The 20,859-nt window shown below is 36.8% G+C and overlaps 1 protein-coding gene across 1 annotated transcript in view; it reads left to right on the top strand.

The window, feature by feature from the left end:
• GPR158 (G protein-coupled receptor 158) overlaps window positions 1–20,859 on the top strand; it is a 420,917-nt gene that overhangs the window by 209,242 nt on the left and 190,816 nt on the right. Inside the window, exon 4 of the mRNA XM_015066303.3 lies at window positions 15,804–16,027. Coding sequence (XP_014921789.2) covers window positions 15,804–16,027 — 224 coding nt within the window. The remainder of the gene's footprint in view (window positions 1–15,803; window positions 16,028–20,859) is intronic.

The raw sequence follows: 20,859 nt of genomic DNA on the forward strand, positions 1-20,859 counted from the left end.
TGTCTTTTTTTTGTGCCAGTACCATACAATTTTGATTACTACAGCTTTGTAATATAACTTGAAGTTTAGAATTGTGATGCTTCCAGTTCGGTTTTCTTTTTCAAGATTACTATGGCTATTCATGGTCTTTTGTGATCCTACACAAATTTTAGGATTATTTGTTTTAGCTCTGCGAGAAATGCTATTGGTATTTTGATAGAGATTACATTAAATATATAGATTGTTTTAGGTAGCATGGACATTTTAACAATATTTGTCCTTCCAATCCATGAGCATGAAATGTTTTTTCATTTCTTTGTGTCATTTTCAGTTTCTTTCATCAGTGTTTTATAGTTTTCAGAGCACAAGTCTTTCAACTCTTTGGTTAGGTTTATTCCTAGGTATCTTAATATTTTTGGTGCAGTTGTAATGGGATTTTTTTCTTAATTTCTTTCTGCTGCTTCATTATTGGTGTATAGGAATGCAACAGATTTCTGTACATTGATTCTGTATACTGTGACTTTACTGAATTTGCTCATCAGTTCTAGCAGTTTTTTGGTGGAGTCTTTCAGGTTTTCTGTATAGAGTGTCAAGTCATCTGCAAATGAAAGTTTTACTTCTTCCTTGCTGATTTGGATGCTTTTATTTCTTTTTGTTGTCTTATTGCAGTGGCTAGAACTTCTAGTACTACGTTGAATAAAATGGTGAGAATAGACATACTTTTCTTGTTCCTGACCTTACAGGAAAAACTCTCAGTTGTTCTGCATTAAGGATGGTGTTAGCTGTGGGATTTTCATGTTTGGCCTTTATTATATTTAGGTATGTTTCTTTTGTACCTACTTTGTTGAGGGTTTTTATCATGAATGGATGTTGTACTTTGTCAAATGCTTTTTCTGCATCTATTGAAATGATCATATGGTTCTTACCCTTGTTCTTATTGATGTGATATTTCACATTGATTGATTTGTGAATATTGACCCACCCTTGCAACCCAGGAATAAATCCCACTTGATCTTATTTTTTTAATGTATTGTTGAATTAGGTTTGCTAATATTTTATTGATGATTTTTTCATCTTTGCTCATCAGGAATATCGGTCTGTAGTTCTCTTCTTTAGTGGTGTCTTTATCCAGTTTCCATATCAAGATAACATTGGCCTCATAGATTGAATTGGGAAGTTTTCCTTCCTGTTATATTTTTAGGAATAGTTTGAGAAGATTAGGTATTAACTCTTCTTTAAATGTTTGGTAGAATTTGTCTGTAAAGCTGTGTGGTCCTGGACTTTTGTTTGTTTGGAGTTTTTTGATTATTGATTCAATTTCTTTCTGGTTATCGGTCTGTTCAAATCTCTATTTTTTCCTGTCTCTAGCTTCATAGTTTTTGTGTTTCTAGGAATTTATCCATTTCTTCTAGGTTGTCCAATTTGTTGGCATATAGTTTTTCATAATATTCTCTCATAATTGTTTATATTTCTGTTGTATTGGTTATCTCTTCTCTCTCATTTGTGATTTTATTTGAGTCTTTTCTCTTTTTTCCTTGATAAGTCTGGCTAAAGGTTTATCAATTTAATTGATCTTTTCAAAGAACCAACTCCTGGTTTCATTGAGCAGTTTTATTATTTTTTAGTTTCTATATCATTTATTTCTGCTCTGATCTGTTTTATTTCCTTCTTGCTGCTGATTTTAGGTTTTTTTTGTTATTCTTTTTTATAGCTGTATTAGGGGTGAGGTTAGTGTGGTTTATTTGAGATTTTTCTTGCTTCTTGGGGTAGGCCTGTATTCCTATAACTTTCCCTCATAGAACTGCTTTTGCTCCATCCCAGAGGTTTTGGACCACTGTGTTTTCATTTCCATTTTTTTCCATGTACTTTTTAATTTCTTCTTTTATTTCCTTCTTGATCCATTAATTGTTTAGTAGCATGTAATTAATGTCAGTTTTGTGATCTTTTCTGGATAATTTCTTGTGGTTGACTTCTAGTTTCATAGCATGTGGTCAGAAAAAGTGCATGGTATAACTTCAATCTTCTTGAATTTGAGGCTTGTTTTGTGGGTTAATATGTGATCTATTCCAGAGAAAGTTCCACCTGCCTTTGAAAAGAATGTGTGTCATTCAAAGCCATTGTTTTCTTGTTGATTTTCTGTTTAGATGATCTATCTATTGTTGTAAATGGGGTGTTAAAGTCCCCTACTATCATTGTAATGTTATTGATTAGTTCCTTTGTGTTTGTTATTAAGAGTTTTATGTATTTGGGCTGCTCCTATGTTGGGTGCATAAATTTACAATTATCCTATCTTCTTGTAGGATTGTCCCCTTTATTATTATATAGTGTCTTCCATTGTCTCTTGTTACAGTCTTTGTTTTAAAGTCTATTTTGTCCAATATAAATATTGCTACTCCAACTTTCTTTTGACATCTATTTACATAATTGATGTTTCTCCATCCCCCCACTTTCAATCTGTAGGTGCCTTTATATCTAGAATGAGTCTTTATATGCAGAATATATATCGTTTTTTGTTTGTTTTTTGTTTGTTTGTTTGTTTTTACCCATTCTGTCACCCTCTGTCTCTGTCACTCTCTGTCTCTTGATTGGGGCATTTAGTCCATTTACATTCAAAATCATTATTGATTGATATGCATTTATTGCCATCTTATTGCTTATTTTGTTGTTTTTGTCTCAAGATTTTCTCTGATCCTTTCTTGTCTTTCTCTGTTTCATGGTTTGCTGATTTTCATTAGTGATGTATTTGGATTTCTTTTTCTTTATTCTTTATGTATTTATTAGTGGATTCTGATATATGGTTACCATTTGGTTTGCATATCACCTCTTCTGCACATTAGCAGTCTATGTTAAGTTGATGGTCATTTAAGTTTGAGCCCATTCTTTTCTCCTTTCTTCCTTACATTTTAGGTATGTGTTATTATATTTTATAGCCCCTTTTTAATAAGTACTTTGACTGTTTTTTGTACTGCTTTTGTGTTTCCTACCTTCATACTGTCACTTTTGTCTTTCCTTTCCACTCAAAGAGTCCCCTTTAATATTTTTTGCAGGATTGGTTTACTGGTCATGAACTCCTTGAGGTTTTGTTTGTCTGGGAAATTCTATCTCTCCTTCTATTCTGAATAATAGCCTTGCTGGATGGAGTATTCTTGGCTACAGATTTTTCCCATTTAGCACTTTGAATTCATCATGTCACTGCTTTCTGGTTTATAAACTTTCTGTTGAAAAACTACTAGCCTAATGGGTTTTATCTTATAAGTTGCTACTTCTTTTGTTTTGCTGCTTTAAAATTTATTTATTTATTATTATATTATGCAAATTTAATTACAATATGTCTTGGTGTGGGTCTGCTTTTTTTTTTTTTTATTTGTGATAGGAGTTCTCTGTTCCTCCTGGATCTGGATGTTTGCTTCCTTTCCCAGATTAAGGAAGTTTTCAGGTATTATTTCTTCAAATAAATTTTATGCCTTTTCTCTTTTTATTCTGGGACTCCTACAATATAAACGTTATTACATTTCATGGAGTCTCTGAGTTCCTTAAGTATAGTCTCATTTTGCACAATTCTTTTGTCTCTATTTTGTTCAGCTTGAGTACTTTCCATCACTCTGTCTTCTAGGACACTAATTCATTACCAAGCTTTTTCCACTGTGATGTTAATTCTATCAAGTGTGTTTTTCATTTCATTTATTGAGTCCTTTCTCTCTGCTATGTTATTCCTTATCTCTGTGTTAAGGGTCTCACTCATGCCTTCCACTCTTTTCCAGTGAGTATCCTTATGATCATTGCTTTAAATTCTCTATGATATATCTGTCTCACTTAGATCTCTGGCCATGGCCTTGTCCTCTTCTTTCACTGGGGATAAATTTTTCTGTCTTCTCACTTGTCTGCCTCTCTGTGTGTTAATAAGGTCAACTATGTCTTCTGCTCTTGAAAGGAGTAAATTTTTGAAAAAGAGGTCCTCAAGTGCCTTGAAGTGCAGTGTCCCTTGTTCACCAGTACCTGAAACTTCAGGAGAGTATCCAATGTATATTGCTTATGCCCTGCTGTTGTCTCAGAGTCACTTTTCCTTTCAGTGCAGTCATCTTCACTGACTATCTGCCTGTCATGGGTTTACTCTTTGTGGTATTAGTGGGACCCAGGCAGGCCAGCTCTGAGGAGGTGTGTCTGCCAGGGAACTTGGAAGTGTGACAGGGTGTTAGCAAAACTTGCACTGGGCCACTAGTCCAATGTCAGATCTCCTAAAATGATGCACCAGCTGGTAGCTGGGGGCCAGGGTGGCTGGGGGTGTGGCACAGTGGCTAGGCTTGGTATGCTGTGGCAATTCTGTACCCAGTAGCTGGATGGGGCCCATATGCTAACAAAATTTGCCCTGAGCCCAGGGCTAAGGCTAGCAGGCTTGCAGCATAGGAGTCCTCAGGAGAACTTGTGAGTGTGGTACACTGCTAGCGGGTTAGATAGCAAGTATCTGCAGAGTTCTGCCTCCTGCAGGTGGCTCTGTGCTGGGGAGCAGGGAAGGAAAATGGCACCTACCAGCTCTATCGCTTTTTTGGAGAAGTCTCCCAACATGCTTTGAAATGTTGAGGATGAACAGATCTGCTCCCCTTCTCCCACCCCCACCACCCCACCCCTGCCTTGTATAAACTTGTGGGTGTGTGGCACAGCCCAACTCTCAGCTTTTGATGGTTGCCTCTCAGCTCAGGCTGCTTTCTTTTTAAGGACAGAGACCACCTACGACTCACCCTCCTGGCTGGCCCGCTGCTGAGTCCACTGACTTTTAAAGCTCTAGAATCCAGTCCCCCTCCCTGGTCTTACAAACTCCCACAATTCAGCCTCTCTGGTTTTCAAAACCAATCATTATGGGGATTAGTCCTCCCCGTGCGAGCTGCTTGGTTCTAGGACCCATTTCTCTGCACTGTCCTTCATCACAGCTTCTTCCCTCCTCTAGGCAACCTCCCTCCACCTTTCTGACCTTCTTATCCTTTCAGATGCATCTTCTTCTCTATATTTAGTTGTGGAGTTTGTTCCACCAGTCTTCAGATCACTCTCCAGTTTATTGACTTGGATGTGGATGATATCTACTCCCCCATATGGGATGAGGAGAGGTCAGGGTCCTCCTCTCTGACAACAAATGTACCATATTATTAATTGCAAAAGAGAATTTGTTCTTTTTCCATTTTTAAAAAAATCCTTGGATATGTCTTACAGAGAGGAAACAAATAACTGATCTTAAACCCAAATGTTTAGAATGTTACAGAGTGTCTTATGTGAGTCTGTGACAGTACTCTACAAATCTGAGTTGTTGAATTCGGCAAAATCTGAAACGAGAAACTGTTTTGTTATTTTTTTGCTAATGTGAATAAGGTTGTTCCTCTGATCGTGATTTAAGCTTATTGGGCCTACAGGTCTTAAAAATACGCTTTGGGTAGTTTGATCAATCCATTTTATTAGGGCATCTCACCATATTGCAATTCAGTTAAAATCTACATAACAAAGAGTGAACTGGAGAGGGTTCTACTCTTTAAATAAAATAGTTTTAATTGGGAGTAATTAATTGTATTCTGTACAATCTTCAACAAATTGATAGAGACATAGTATTATAAAGAAAAGAAAAGGACCACAGGCAAAGATAAGCTACATCTGCAGAGTAAATTACTTTGTGAATGTATAGGAAAGTATTTAATAGCATAATTAGAATCATCTGTGTGACCTGCCAGGCTCCAAGCTTGTTCATCTCTCTATGTCCAGCTTCTGGTTAAGCATGTTGTTCAAATCTAGAGGGGTACCATTCAAACTCTTTTCTATATGAGTGACACCAGAAACAGCTGACTTTGGAACCTAGAAGCTATTGTAGTTTGTTTTTGTTTTTGGGTTTTGGGTTTTGGGTTATGTTGTTGTTGTTTGTTGGTTTGTGGGGTTTTTTTCCCACCCTGTATCACATACGTTTGACCCACTTCATATTTTAGCTACTATGATAGTTACAGGACATGCTGCCAGTACCTTACCTCAAATGCCCACAGAATTTCTTCCCTTTTTTGGCCTCAGGGCTTTCTCTGATGCCCCCTAAGCTAGCTAAGCACTTATCCAGGAGTGCAGAGAAATTGAAGTCCCTTGGGAATAGCTGTCAACCAGTGGGATTGGTGGTTACTGCAAAAATGGGCCAGCCTCTCCCATCCTTTGGAGAGACAAATCTGAGGGGTGCTTTTTGCAGTTTTAATGGTCCTCCCAGGAAGATTCATTCTCCATGGTGTTATCCAATTCAATACTTTTCATTGCCTTTCCTTTCTTTCCTGTTTCTAGCTCATCCTTCACTCCTGTTTTCTGGGTCCCAAATCAGCTACCTATATTCAGGTACTTATCTCAGGCTCTGCCTTTGGGAAACCCAAACCAAAGCAGCTTTAACTTTTTGATGGTGGTAAGTCACATTTAAGCACAGAGAAAATATTTGTCTGCTGGTTGGCTGTTCTTCTTTTAAAGCTTTTGAATTTACAATTGTACAAAGAAATAATGCAGTAGCCTTTAAAATGTGAGTCAGAGCCAGGGAAAGTTTTGCCTGACTAAGAATTTTGTTTGACATTAATATTGGAGGACCCCAGGAGTTGTCTCTATCTATACTCATTCCCTTGGTAATCTGACCCAGTCTTTTGGCTGTAAATTCTATCTATATGCCCATGACCTTTGTGTCTGTATCTTCAATGCAGACCTTTCTTCCAAACTCCAGACTTCACATCACTACCAGGGTCTCTGGTAGACATCTGCAAACTGAAATGTCAAGTTTGAACTTATGGCCTTCTCCAAAAACTTCCACATGCATTCTTCTCTTGGTTGTTAGTAACTTCATCCATCCACTTGTTAACACCAAACATATAGGAATCGTCTTTGACTCTTTTCTTTCTCTCTCATTCCATAACCAACTCATCAGAAAAATCTGAATCTAGCCAATTTTTACTGTTACACTGTGGTCCCAGCCACCGTTAAGTCTCACATGGATTACTTCAAAGCTTCTCACTAATTTCCCTCCTTCTTATCCTTGCCCACTCCACTATATTCTCTATATTACCCAAGTAATCCTATAATTACATTAGGTATATCGTTCTCACTCCCCTACTCAAAATCCTACATGGCTATCTGACTGAAGGTAGAATCCAAGTCCCTACAAGTGACCCACATATGCCCTTTATGATCTGGCCCTGTTACTTCTCTGACTTCATCTTCCACTGTACTGCCCCACACTCAGTCTGCTCTAGCCACACTTGCCTCTTTGCTGTTACATGTGCCTGGTATGGTTCCACCTCAGGTTCTTTATACTGGCTCCTTTCTCTGCCTGGAATTCTCTCCGATCACAAGTCATAATGGATCACTGTCTTACCTCCTTCAAATCTTTGCTTTGATATCACTTGTAGAATGAGATCTACCCAGGGCCGCCTGGTTGGCTCCGTTGGTTAAGAGTCCAACTTTGGCTCGGGTCATGATCTCACAGTTTGGGAGTTTGAGCCCCACGTTGGGCTCTGTGCTGAAAGCTTGGAGCCTGGAGCCTGCTTCAGATTCTGTGTCTCCCTTTCTATCTGCCCCTCCCCTGTTCATACTCTGTCTCTCTCTCTCTCTCTCTCTCTCTTGCTCTCAAAAATAAATAAACATTTTAAAAAAGTTAAAAAAAAGAATGAGATCTACCCTAACCACTTATTTAAAATTGCATCTCTCACCCCTAGCTCACCTGATGCCCCTTGCTGTACTTGTTTTTTCCTCTTGGCATTTCTCAGTTTTACATACAATATTATTTACCATTATGTTGATTGGTTGTGTTTGTTTCCCTCAGTAGAACACAAATTCCACAGGCACAGAGACCTTTGTTTTGTTCACTGATTTATTCCAGTAAAACAGTTCCTGACACATCATTTGACACTCAGAAAATAGTTGTTGAATTGAACAATAATTTGTTTCTGTCAAACTCTGTAAAACTTGAGGTACTATTTTATCAGTGCTTTCTATATCATACTCATTCCAAAAATGATTTGGAGTACCTTACAGAATTATACTTTGCAACAGAATAACAATTAAAGATGAGGAAATTGGGCAAGAGTAAAATATTGCTCATGGAAAAAATCAGGGATAAGGTTAGGTTTTCTATGTTTACTAGAAGTGGACCACAGATTTGGTCCTAGGCAAAGAGAAACTCTCAAATTTTGATTGGTTAAAAATGATGGAAAATTTAACAAAGCTGAAGAACTTGTCAAACGTAGTTAAAATGTGACTGTGACTGTGACTGCGACTGCTTGTCATGGTTGTGTTCTAAAAACCAACAAGCTCAAGTATACAGAGCACTTAACACTTTGCAGTGCAGTCAATCCTTAAACAACATAGGGATTTGGAGTGCAAACCCCCTGCACAGTCACAAATCCACGTATGACTCCTGACTCCCCCAACTAGAGCTTAACTACTAATAATGTACTGTTGACTGTAAGTCCTACGAAAACTAGAGTTTAACATATATTTTGTATATGTATTATGTGCTATAATTTATTATTACAATAAAGCAAGCTAGAGAAAAAATGTTATTAAGAAAATGATAAGAGAAAATACATTTACAGTAGTGTACTGTATTGGTACTATAAGTTTATTTCATTTGTTTTTGAGACGAATCATCTGTCATTACCTACATCAATATTGCCTTTCTTATATAATACGAAACACTGTAGATGTTAAATGTATTACTGACACTAGACATCAAAAATGAAAAGGTAATATGGAAAAGAAATTCATATTTATTTATAGATATTACAGTTCAGGCAGTGATAAAGAAGCAGTAATATTTAGTGTAATCAATACATTTGCTTCATGGTAGCCAACGCTGTATGCTAATGGATGAATCATATAAAATGTTTACGGCATACGGTATTACAATCATATTCATAATATTGTCTTGGAAACATTGTTACATTAAAAAAACACTTAATAGGCTCATACACAGTTTCTCCAATTGAGAGAGAGAGGCAGACTCTACCGTAACGTTAATTCTTTGGAAGCAAAGTTATAAAATGGTAAGAAAACTAACACATTATTAATTTTATATTAAATATCACTTACTGGATGCCTTTGGAAGAATAGGTTATCCACTTCCATACAAGTCTTGCACATGATGTTCTATATAAAGAATACTTAAGTGAGGATGATGATGGTGACACAGAAATGTCTCATATAGTTTTTGCTTGACAGTTACTAGATTTTCACATGAAGACACATACACATACAACAAATGAGTTTAGTAACTGTATGGCATGGTTATTAGTGTCAATTAAGTGGAACTAGCTCAGCAAAAAGGTCTTCATCCTCATTGTTTATATGTTGAATTGGGTGTGGAGGAAGAAGGGGAGGGGTTGGTCTTGCTGTCTTGGTGGGGGTGGGGCATAGGTGGGGAAGGGGAGGCAGGAGAAGCAGGCACACTTGCTGCCACTTTACACAAATATATCTGTTTTTCACTTCTCTGTTTCTATATGGTACCAATCCTTCTACCATGATTTGTGTTACTTTTAGCACCTGTATCAGATAATCGTCCTTGTAGTAAAAGAAGTTAAAAGAAGTCCTTAAGTAATCAGAACGCTTCTGCCAAATTGTGTGATGTCAACTTGTTTTCTGGTACTGCTTCTTCTTCCTCTTTTTCCTCATCATCTAGCACTTCTTGGGCCACACTCATCTCCCTCAAGTGGTCTTCTGTTAATTCCTCTGACATAGTATCCATTCACTCTTAAATTTCTCTTTACCTCACCCACATTTTTTTTTTGCCATGGCTCTGTTGTAAATCCCATGAAGTCATGTATAACATTTGTCACATTCTTTTTCCAGCAGGAATTTATTTTGGGGCTTGATGGCTTTTGTGGCTCTCTCATTATAACAACGATGGCATCTTCAATGGCATAATCCTTATAGACTTTTATGATATTCTCTCTGTTGTGGTTCTCTTTCATGGCCATGATGATCATTTCCATAGAGTACCATGTAATGAGCTTTAAAGATCCTTATGACTTCCTGATCTAGAGGCTGAATTATAGACATTGTGTTTGAGGATAAGTAGAACCCTTTAATGCCTTTGGTGTTGAAGTCAATAGGGTTCTGGGTGGCCAGGGGCATTATCCAATATCAAAAGAACTTTAAAAGGCAGTACCTTCCTGGAAAAGAACTTCCTAACTTCAAGAACAAAGCATCGATGGAACCAATCCAGAGAAAAGGGTTCTTGTTGTTTAGGCCTTCCTGTACAACCAAAAGACTGGCAGCTGGTGTTTGTCTTTTCCCTACAAGGAGCTGTATAGATAAGGGCAGTCCTGATCATAAACCTGACTGCATTTGCACAGAAGAGCAGAGTTAGCCTATCCTTTTCTGCCTTAAATCCTCGTGCTCACTTCTATTCCTTATTAATAAACATCTCTTGTGGCATTTCCCAAACCACCCTAACCCTTCCCCCCAGAACAGGGCATTTTCATCTGCATTAAAAACCTGTTCAGGCAGATATCCTTTCTCCTCGATGGTTTTCTTAAAGGCATCTGAGAATTCATCTACTACTTTTAATTGGCAAAAGCTGTTTCTCCTGCTATCTTGACATTTTTAAGCCAAACCTCTTTCTAAAATTCTCAAACCATCCTTTGCTGGCATTAAGTTCTCCAGCATTAGATCCCTCACCTTCCTTTTGCTTTAATGACTTCACTTTTTTTTCAAAACATATTAGAGTCCATAGGTATACTTTTCTTAAGGCAATCCTGCACCCGCATAAAAGCTGCATCTTCAATATGAGATTGAAATGTATTTTAGGATGTGCCTGCTGGCATAGCTGCAACAACATTTTCACAAATTCCTTTTTCTTCCTTCCTTCCTTCCTTCCTTCCTTCCTTCCTTCCTTCCTTCCTTCCTTTTTTCTTTCTTTTTTTTCAATTGTCTTTACTCTGGATTCTTTTTCTTGAAATGGCAGGCAACTGCAGCTGCAGACTTCAATCTACGGTGCATATCAAGCAACTCAACTTTTTCTTGTAACGTCATGACTTTTCTCTGCTTCTTGTGGGCACTTCTTTTTTTTTAGGATTTTATTTTATTTTTTTATTTTTTTAATATGAAATTTATTGTGGGCACTTCTAGCATCACTAGTCGCACTCTGTATGAGTCTCATGGTGTTATTCAAGGTTTACGGTATTGCCCTAAACACAGGTAAAAAAATACGTGAGAGCCCTGAAAGGTCACTTTTTATGTGCTACACAATTTACTGGAGAGACAAAATGCTCATGCAGAGATGATTAGCAACAGTTGGGGTTTTAGGAAGATACTGGCAATGCTTGAGCTCATCACAATAGCATCAGGAGGTGGCTACAAAATTATTACTGCAGTTAATTTTAAGCACTTATGATTTAATACTGCATCTTTACATTTGTTTACATTTCTCTCAACTGTGGGATGGTTTCATGTGTTGTCTGTAAATATATGCACATCTTGATAAATGTTACAAAAATTTAAATTTCTTTAAATGTTTATTTTTGAGAGAGAGAGAGACAGAGCGAGAGTGGGGGAGGAGCAGAGAGAGAGGCAGACAGAGAATCTGAAGAAGGCTCCAGGCTCTGAGCTGTCAGCACAGAGCCCAGCACAGGACGCAAACTCATGGACCGTGAGATCATGGCCTGAGCCGAAGTCAGATGCTTAACTGACTGAACCACCCAAGCACCCTAAATATTGAATTTTATAACATATTTGTGTGTATTTTATGATAGTAAATGTTCAGATAGACTGGCGTCTACATATATTTATGCATTCATTACATATGCAACTTTTTCTTTAATTTGTCAATATTTCTAGGCTATACAGTTTATCTGCAAGTTTTTTTTTATCTGCAAGTTTTTTCAAATTGTCAACATTCTCCCAAAATTTTCCAATATATTTATTGAAAAAAATCCATACATAAGTGGACCATGAGGTTCAAACCGATGTTGTTCAGGGTCAATTGTATTTTTCTTATTTGAGTAATTCAGATGCTATGTCTCATACCATCTGGGAGAATTATGCCATTAGACATGGGTGAAGTTTCAAGTTTAATATGTATAGAAAGTAAATAGTATACACTTCTTGGCTGATAGACAGCCGAGAGCTTCTTAAACTTAAATGAGAAAATTTCTGCCTGTTTAGCTAAAGCAATAAGCAAAGACTGGATTAAGAAGGGCTATTTCACAAAATAAAGACTTTCCATAGATACTTTCTTTTTTTACTAATTTAATTTTTGTTGTGATTCTATTTATAGAGTTTGGTTTATTGAAGGGCATTTGCACTTGTTAGGAATTACTGTCCCTTGTTACCAGATGTCCAGTCTATAAAACCATAACTTTAATATTTTGTCTATTCTTTTTATTGTTTCTGATATGAAGGTAAATTCCATCCATATTTTTCCATTTTGGTCAGAAGGGGGAATCCTGACCTCTGTCTTCCAAATTTGTCATTAGCAGTCTTGACATTTTTGTCACCATCATCAGACCATCTGAATCTTTGACAACTTTCTTTATCTTATTCAGTACAATAACCCTTTCTGGCTTCATTCACGTGACTATCCAGTTTGCACTCAGAGTTAATTAAGTTATTGTTTTCTTAGTATCCTACACTTTTGTACTTTGTAGCTTTTGATATGTGTGCCCTATCATTCCTCAAGTTTTTATCTATATTATATACCTGTTTTTAATACCTTCAAATGCCACTTGGCCCTACCTCTTACTCCAGTCATTGCTCTGTTTCCTGAAAGCCTTGAAAAGCTTTGCATAAATACAGTTGTATTATATTTTGCCTCAGCTTGGAACTTCATACCACACTTTTAGGTTTCTGTTCTACTCTAGGGCATCACTAGAGTCATGGCACAAGATGCAGGAATCTGCTCCAAAGTTATGAGTGCACAACCAAAAATGTACAGGAGTTGATGACTCTGAAGGCTACCCTTGATCAATTAAGATCAATGATGAAGAAATGTTTTCCTCTTTCATCCCTTAGATTGACTCAGACTCAGGAGGTCTCTGGAGGATTGAGCACCAGCCACCCTGAAGGAGTGAAGGCTGTAGGTCCATCACACAGCTTTGTATTGGCTTTTCCTCCTTCCCTAAAATGCCACTGTCACAATCCTTTTTTTTTTTAAACATTTATTTTTGAGACACAGAGAGACAAAGCATGAATGGGGGAGGGTCAGAGAGAGGGAGACACAGAATCCGAAACAGGCTCCAGGCTCTGAGCTGTCAGCACAGAGCCAGACGCGGGACTCGAACCCACGGACCGCGAGATCATGACCTGAGCTGAAGTCGGCCGCTTAACCGACTGAGCCACCCAGGTGCCCCTGTCACAATCCTTTCTTTATTCTCTCTCCTTAACTGCTCTGTCTCCGCAGTAGTTTCTGTGCTACTGGTAATTGTAGAAAATAAGAAAAAAACTGGTTTGACTAGATCTCCTAGTAAATCATACCATCTTACTCTAAATGGATTCTTTTTCTGCGAAGTGATCCAAGTAGTCGTCTCATGTAATAGTGCTGCTCGAATCTTTCATGTGTTCATCCTCAAGACCGGCTTTCTTCTTTCTCAACACCTATTCTACCTGAGTTGTTCACAAGTATAAGACTACACAATTGACTCCCACATTTTCTTTGGTCTGTATTTCAGAACAGTTTTCAACTGATTCTCCTCTCTATAAAAAAATAAAAATAAAAAAATCTTTAATCCATCTTTACTTCTTTCCTTTGTTGATGAGAAAAGCCATCAGTTATTCTTACAGTTAATTTCTCCAACTGTGCTTTTGATTACATCCAATCCTCCCATCCTATTCTTACCAGTCTTTCCAGTGCCTCCTTTTACAGAACTTACCTGCAATAGAAGAAAACAAAACACAAAACCAAAATCCTTTTTTTTTACTTCATCATTATTCCTGTTAACTATGAACTTTTCTGGCTTTTTTTCATTCAAAGGAGCATTTATTGAAATAATATTCTATTTTATCACATATTTATTCCTTAAGCCCCAACAACCTAGTTCCAGTCTTTATTGTTCCTTGGGAACCACCATCTTAAAGGTCAACGAAGGATAAAACAGTCATTTTGCCTCATGGCCTTTCCTCAGTCATCATCTTTGATCACATTCCAGTATGTTCCAATAAATGTTTTCTTTAATGAAATTGTAAAAATTTGCACATATCTGTTCTCCCTCTTTACATTACCTAATTATTGTCTTATCCACTCCCAGAGCTCTCTGTAGGTTCTTTCTCTGATTCTGATCCTTCTCCCACACCCCAGTCTTATATTATTGTTCACTTCTTGTTGTGTATTACTCTTGGACAATGAGTTGGACCTCAAAGTTAGCTTCTCTAAAATGGAGATTATCATTCCCATTTACTTCCTCCTTACCTCAGCTCTTCGAAGCTTCTAACTTTCTTGTTTTTGAACAATAGTAATTTTCTTTAAGGCACCAACGATTTCTACTTCCTCTTTGCATCTCAATATTTGAAGAAGTTAAAATAGGCACTCTGATTTATATACATTAACTCATTTAATCCCCATAGCAATTCACATTTTGTACATAAGTAAACCAAGACCCAAAGTGGTCAAGAGAGTTGCCTAATCTCTCAGAGCTGCCTAGGAATGGGAACCATATCTTCTGGATACCTAAATTCATATACTTTTCACTGTGTAGCAGAATAGTCACTCTTAAACAGCATTGTATACTGAATTATCAAGAAATACTCAATTATGTTTTTTCTATTTTATATATTAAGGAAGGAAAGCAGACAAATACATTTTAGAAAGAATATGAACCTTCTTCAACAAGAGTTGAAAGTTATAAAGACTTTCTATTAAACTTTATATTATTAAAATGCTATTTTAATCAGAACAACCTCTTTCTCAGATTCCTCAATCTATCAAGGTTGTGTTACATACTGAACAGGGTGGTTGTGTTATACACTAAACTGGGTGGCTATATTATATACTAAACCGGGTCTATATTCCCTAATGTCTTTCATATTGAGTTCAGAGTTGGAAATATTTTTTTTTAGTTTATGTTATTAATTGGATATTTGTCAATGTTAAACTCAACTCAACAATTAAAATCTTTACCTATTGAGCTTCAGAGCTAAATTAAGTTTGATAACTGAGAATAAGAATCTAAAAGTAAAGGGAGGGTCAATAGTGGCAGTTAGTTAATAGTGGAGAAATGTCCTATGAGTAGACAAAGTGGAAAATTACATGATAGCCTGTAAGTATGGATTATACTCTGGGCAAAGGATGCACCATCATTAGGCAATTGCACACTGAACAACTGTCGGTTAAGTGCCATTTTATCCAATTTAGACCTAATGAACTTAGTAGATGAGATCCCTGCTGAATTAAGGAGCAGTCGAAGCCTCATTTTGGATTCTGTGCCATCTAGGTCAAGAAGTTCCAAAAGTGTTGGGTATGACTTGGTACAGGAAAGAGAGAACTTTCTTCTCCTTCCTTCTGGTTAATTCTTTAACAAATACTTATGGAATATGATTTGTGCCATAGGAAGTATCATTTGGTGATTGGTAGATAATGATATAACAGAAAACCCTTCTTTGCCTTTGAGGAATTTTAGTTACACTTTTGCTAATTTTTCTGTTACTCTGAATGACATTTTTAAATCAAAGTGATAAAAAAATTTTTTGAGTCTAAAAGCAAAGTAACTCTCTCCCCTAGCAAGAAGCTTGCTAAAAAGTCTTTAATAAAAGGGATAAGGAATGGAGAGGTGAGGATGTGTTTTGTGTACTCAATCTCACCTATCTCAGAGGTGCAATGACACTGTGGTTTTATTTGGAACTTTCAGGAAGGGATCCGGATCACCCTTTGGCAGGAAGTGCAAAAGATGTGTCAGAAGAAGCCCATGTCTGCCTACCCTGCAGAGAGGGCTGCCCCTACTGTGCTGATGACAGCCCTTGCTTTGTCCAGGAGGATAAGTATTTGCGACTTGCTATCATCTCCTTCCAAGCCCTGTGTATGCTGCTCGACTTCGTTAGCATGCTCGTGGTCTACCACTTTCGCAAAGCAAAGGTAAACCCAGGTACCCTGGTTATGTACTTCCTTTTTATTACGAAGTGACCACTTCTTTTTTCAAACAAATTGAGTTTTTCCAAGCCCCAGTTGCTTCTCTGTTTGGCAGAAGTCTTCCAATTCCCATATAATTAGACCAGAGTATGAACGTTACATTCTTTAACTTCCTAAGAGAAGTAGGGTTTAAAAATATGGAACCTTATTATAACATTTTCTTCTACAGAATGCTTCCCCCAATTTAGTGTGGAGCCTCAGTACTTTATTGCCTTGAAGAACTCTCTTTTCTATCTCTTTGGCTTCTAGAAGAACTTATTTTGCTAGTAGCCAATGTATTGTTAATTTTTTCATATATAGAAAGCTTTTTGGTATTTGTTATATTTCATTTTTATTTCTCTTAACCGTTGGCAAATGGACGACTATTTTTAAGCACATTATCCTACAAAGGGCTTATATGACTTTTGAGCGAGGCTGCCCTTTGGTTCTGTTCTGAGAAATCAAAGAATAGTATAAACATTTGTATGCTTCTTAGTCAGGGGTGAAGGAAATGCTAAAATGTCCAGGGTAAACATTTCTGGGAAATTGTCTTCAGTTGGTCACCCAATGAATTATATGTAGCCAGTGTTGTTGTCAGAATTTGTGGTTCTGTTTCTTTCAGAAACTTATTTGTTGTATTGGGAGAAAAAAAAAACCACAAAGTCTAAAGTTTCCAGCTTTTCCAAATTCAAATGACCCCTTCGTGTTAGCAAAGTTATGCAGATTGGTTTAGATAACCAAGCTTACTGGAAGCATAAAGTGTTCCCATTAGAAATTTTAAAAATAAAACAACTCTGGGGCGCCTGGGTGGCTCAGTGGGTTGAGCGACCAACTTTGGCTCAGGTCATGATCTCACAGTCTGTGGATTCGAGCCCCACGTCGGGCTCTGTGCTGACAGCTCAGAGCCTGGAGCCTGTTTCAGATTCTGTGTCTCCCTCTTTCTCTGACCCTCCCCTGTTCATGCTCTCTCTCTGTCTCAAAAATAAATAAACGTTAAAAAATTTTTTTTTTTAATTTTTTAAAATAAAAAATAAAAAAAATAAAACAACTCTCTGTGAATGGCATCTATTACAAGGCCTCAAGTTAACATAATAAAAGAAAACCCTCTATTGAGATTCTAGGAGAATGTGTCCATTATGTTAATGTTATAGACTTTAATAATTATTTTAAATAGACAGTTTCATTAACAGAAGCATACAACACAAATTAAAATCAGGCTTTAAGTTAGCCAGAAAGTGCAAATGGGCAAAATGCTCTTCATTTAACCAATACTTGTTTTTCTTTTGCAACAAAATATGTGTTAAAGCGTATATGTAATAAAGAAGCAGGCAAGTGGAGTTGAGAAATATCTAACCACTGTTACCTAGATAACAATCCGTTTTTTAAAAAACCTATCCCTGGCAGAGCAGGTAGAATTAAAAGGTCTATCTAATAAACTACTCTGAAATCTTTCCATGTAGTATAATTCATTTGCACAGGGGATAACAGTTCTTTACAAATTTTGATTGATTATAATCGTTAATGATTGCTGTGCTAAATGGAGTTAATGATATATAATGGGTAGAATATTATATTGGATATTAAGAAATCTGAGATAGTTCTTTTTTTTAATACATGAAATTTATTGTCAAATTGGTTTCCATATAACACCCAGTGCTCATCCCAAAAGATGCCCTCTTCAATGCCTATCACCTACCTTTTCCTCCCTCCCATCCCCCCATCAACCCTCAGTTTGTTCTCAGTTTTTGAGAGTCTCTTATGCTTTGGCTCTCTCCCACTCTAACCACATTTTTTTTCCTTCCCCTCCCCCATGGGTTTCTGTTAAGTTTCTCAGGATCCACATAAGAGTGAAAACATATGGTATCTGTCTTTCTCTGTATGGCTTATTTCACTTAGCATCACACTCTCCAGTTCCATCCATGTTGCTACAAAGGGCCATATTTCATTCTTTCTCATCGTCACATAGTACTCCATTGTGTATATAAACCACAATTTCTTTATCCATTCATCAGTTGATGGACATTTAGGCTTTTTCCACAAATTTGGCTATTGTTGAGAGTGCTGCTCTAAACATTGGGGTACAAGTGCCCCTATGCATCAGTACTCCTGTATCCCTTGGGTAAATTCCTAGCAGTGCTATTGCTGGGTCATAGGGTAGGTGTATTTTTAATTTTTTGAGGAACCTCCACACTGTTTTCCAGAGCGGCTGCACCAGTTTACATTCCCACCAACAGTGCAAGAGGGTTCCCATTTCTCCACATCCTCTCCAGCATCTATAGTCTCCTGATTTGTTCATTTTGGCCACTCTGACTGGCGTGAGGTGATATCTGAGTGTGGTTTTGATTTGTATTTCCCTGATGACGAGCGATGTTGGGCACTGAGATAGTTCTTGATGGACCAATGTCTTGATCAATGTTAATGTTACTTAACATTTCCAAAGTTACTAACCTTTCAAACTTCTCTGGGTCGTCATATGAAATGCTACTTTATAAGGTTTTCATGAGAATAGATATCTTCGTGTATCATTTAGTGAAATTTCTATAGCTACAAACTAGTTGTAGTAAATAAATTAGATGTTATCTAGTTTTAGGATGGTCACTTTTTGAGGAATCAGTTTTCACAGAATGTGACATAATAGAAGGGGGAATATTTTTAGGAAATGATATAGGCTAATATAGTCAGTGAATGCAGATCTAGTATACTGAAGAAAGGAAACATTTGGTGAACTTTTCTCTTCTGATTTCAGTTACCAAAAGGAAGAGAATTGTGAAAGCAGTAAACCATTTCCAGTGTAAAGATAGCATGTTTATAACATGTAGATATTGGCTTTGCTTTTTAAAGTTCTCTTGTGTCTTTACAGCATTTTTTTTTTGCATAAAGCAGAAAACTGATCATTACTTTTGAAGTAATACTGATGCCTCTCTTACAAGTTTCCCATTGCATTGCCTACCCACTGATAGTATAAAGAATAAACAACTTATAATCTAAAAATTTATATCTATTTTGACAAAAGAGAAAGACATTGTGTGCAGTGTAGAAGTAGCATAATATTGTGGGTGAGTGTGCAGACTCTAGAGTCACATTGCTCGTACTTGAATCCTGTCCAGCCCCTTGAATGCCATTATACTTTGGGAAAATTGCTTAGCCTCACTTCAACTAGTTTCTTCCTCTATAAAATTGGGGTTGGGGCGCCTGGGTGGCTCAGTCAGTTAAGCGTCCAACTCTTGGTTTTGGCTCAGGTTATGATCTCACGGGTTTGTGAATTCAAGCCCCGTATCAGGCTCCACACTGAGAGCATGGAGCTTGCTTGGGATTCTCTCTTTCTCCCTCTGTCTCTGCCCCTCTCCCACTTGTTCTCTCTCTCTCTCTTTCTCTCTCTCTCAAAATAACTAAATAAACTTAAAAATTGGGGGTTAATATACCAAATACAAAAATAATTTAAAATGGGTTATACACCTAAATATAAGGCCCAACTCTGAAACATTTTTTAGAAGAAAACATAGGCATAAATCTTCATGATTCTGGGTAAGGCAAGGTTTCTTAGATACAGCATCAAAAGTATACATGACAAAAGGAAAAAATAAATAAATTGGACTTCATCAAAATTGAAAACTTCTGTGCATCAAAGGACATCATCAAAAAGGTAAAAAGACAACCCCTAGAATAGCAGAAAATATTTACAGACTATACTAGTACTCAGAACATATAAATAATAAAAGGACAACAGTATTCAAAAATGGACCAAGTGATCTGAATAGAAATTTCTCCAAAGAAGATATGCAAATGGCCAGTAAGCATATGAAAGTGCTCAATAACATTAGTTATTAGGAAAATTCTAATCAAGCCTATAGCACATGCTAGCATAGATAAAAATAAAAAAGACAATAACAAGTGTGGTTTAGGATGTGGAGAAATTGAAACTCTCATTCATTGCTATTGGGAATATAAACAGTGTAGTGGTCCCTAAAAAAATTAAACATAGAGTTATGATATGCCAATAATTCCACTCCTAGGTATATACCCAGGAGAATTGAAAACATATGTCTAAAATGACTAAAATCAAAAACACAAGAAATAACAAGCAGTGGCAAGGATGTGGAGAAAAAAGAATACCTCATGAACTATTGGTGGGAATGCAAGCTGGTACAGCCTCTGTGGAAAACAGTATTGATGTTCCTCAAAAATATTAAAAATAGAATTATCATTATGATCCAGTAATTTCACTACTGGATATTTACCCCCAAAAACAAAAACAGTAATTCAAAAAAATACATGCACCTTTATGTTTATTGAAGCATTATTTACAATAGCAAAGATATGGAAGCAACTTAAGTGTCCATCTGGAGGTGAATAGATAAAGAAGATGTGGTGTGTGCGTGCGTGCGTGTGTGTGTGTGTACACACACAGAACAACCTCATGGTTTCCAGAAGGGAGGTACCTGAGTGGAATAGATAAAGAGGATTAAAAGTACATTTAACCTTGATGAGCATTGAGAAGAATATAGAACTGTTGAATCATTATATTGTACAGCTGAAACTAATAACAAAAATAAAACCTTTGTATACACAAAAATGTTCACACAAGTGTTGATAGCAGCATATTCATAATAGCCAAAAAATGGAAACAACCCAACTGTTCATCCGTTGATGGATGAATAAATAAAATGTGGTATATCCATAAAATGGCACTTTTTTGTCAATAAAAAGGAGTGAAGTACTGATACACTACAACATGGATGAATCTTGAAAACATGCTGAGTGAAAGAAAACAGTCATGAAAGATCATATATCGCATGATT

The sequence above is a fragment of the Acinonyx jubatus genome, chromosome B4 (assembly GCF_027475565.1).
Source record: "Acinonyx jubatus isolate Ajub_Pintada_27869175 chromosome B4, VMU_Ajub_asm_v1.0, whole genome shotgun sequence".
In the NCBI taxonomy this organism is placed as follows: Eukaryota; Metazoa; Chordata; class Mammalia; order Carnivora; family Felidae; genus Acinonyx; species Acinonyx jubatus.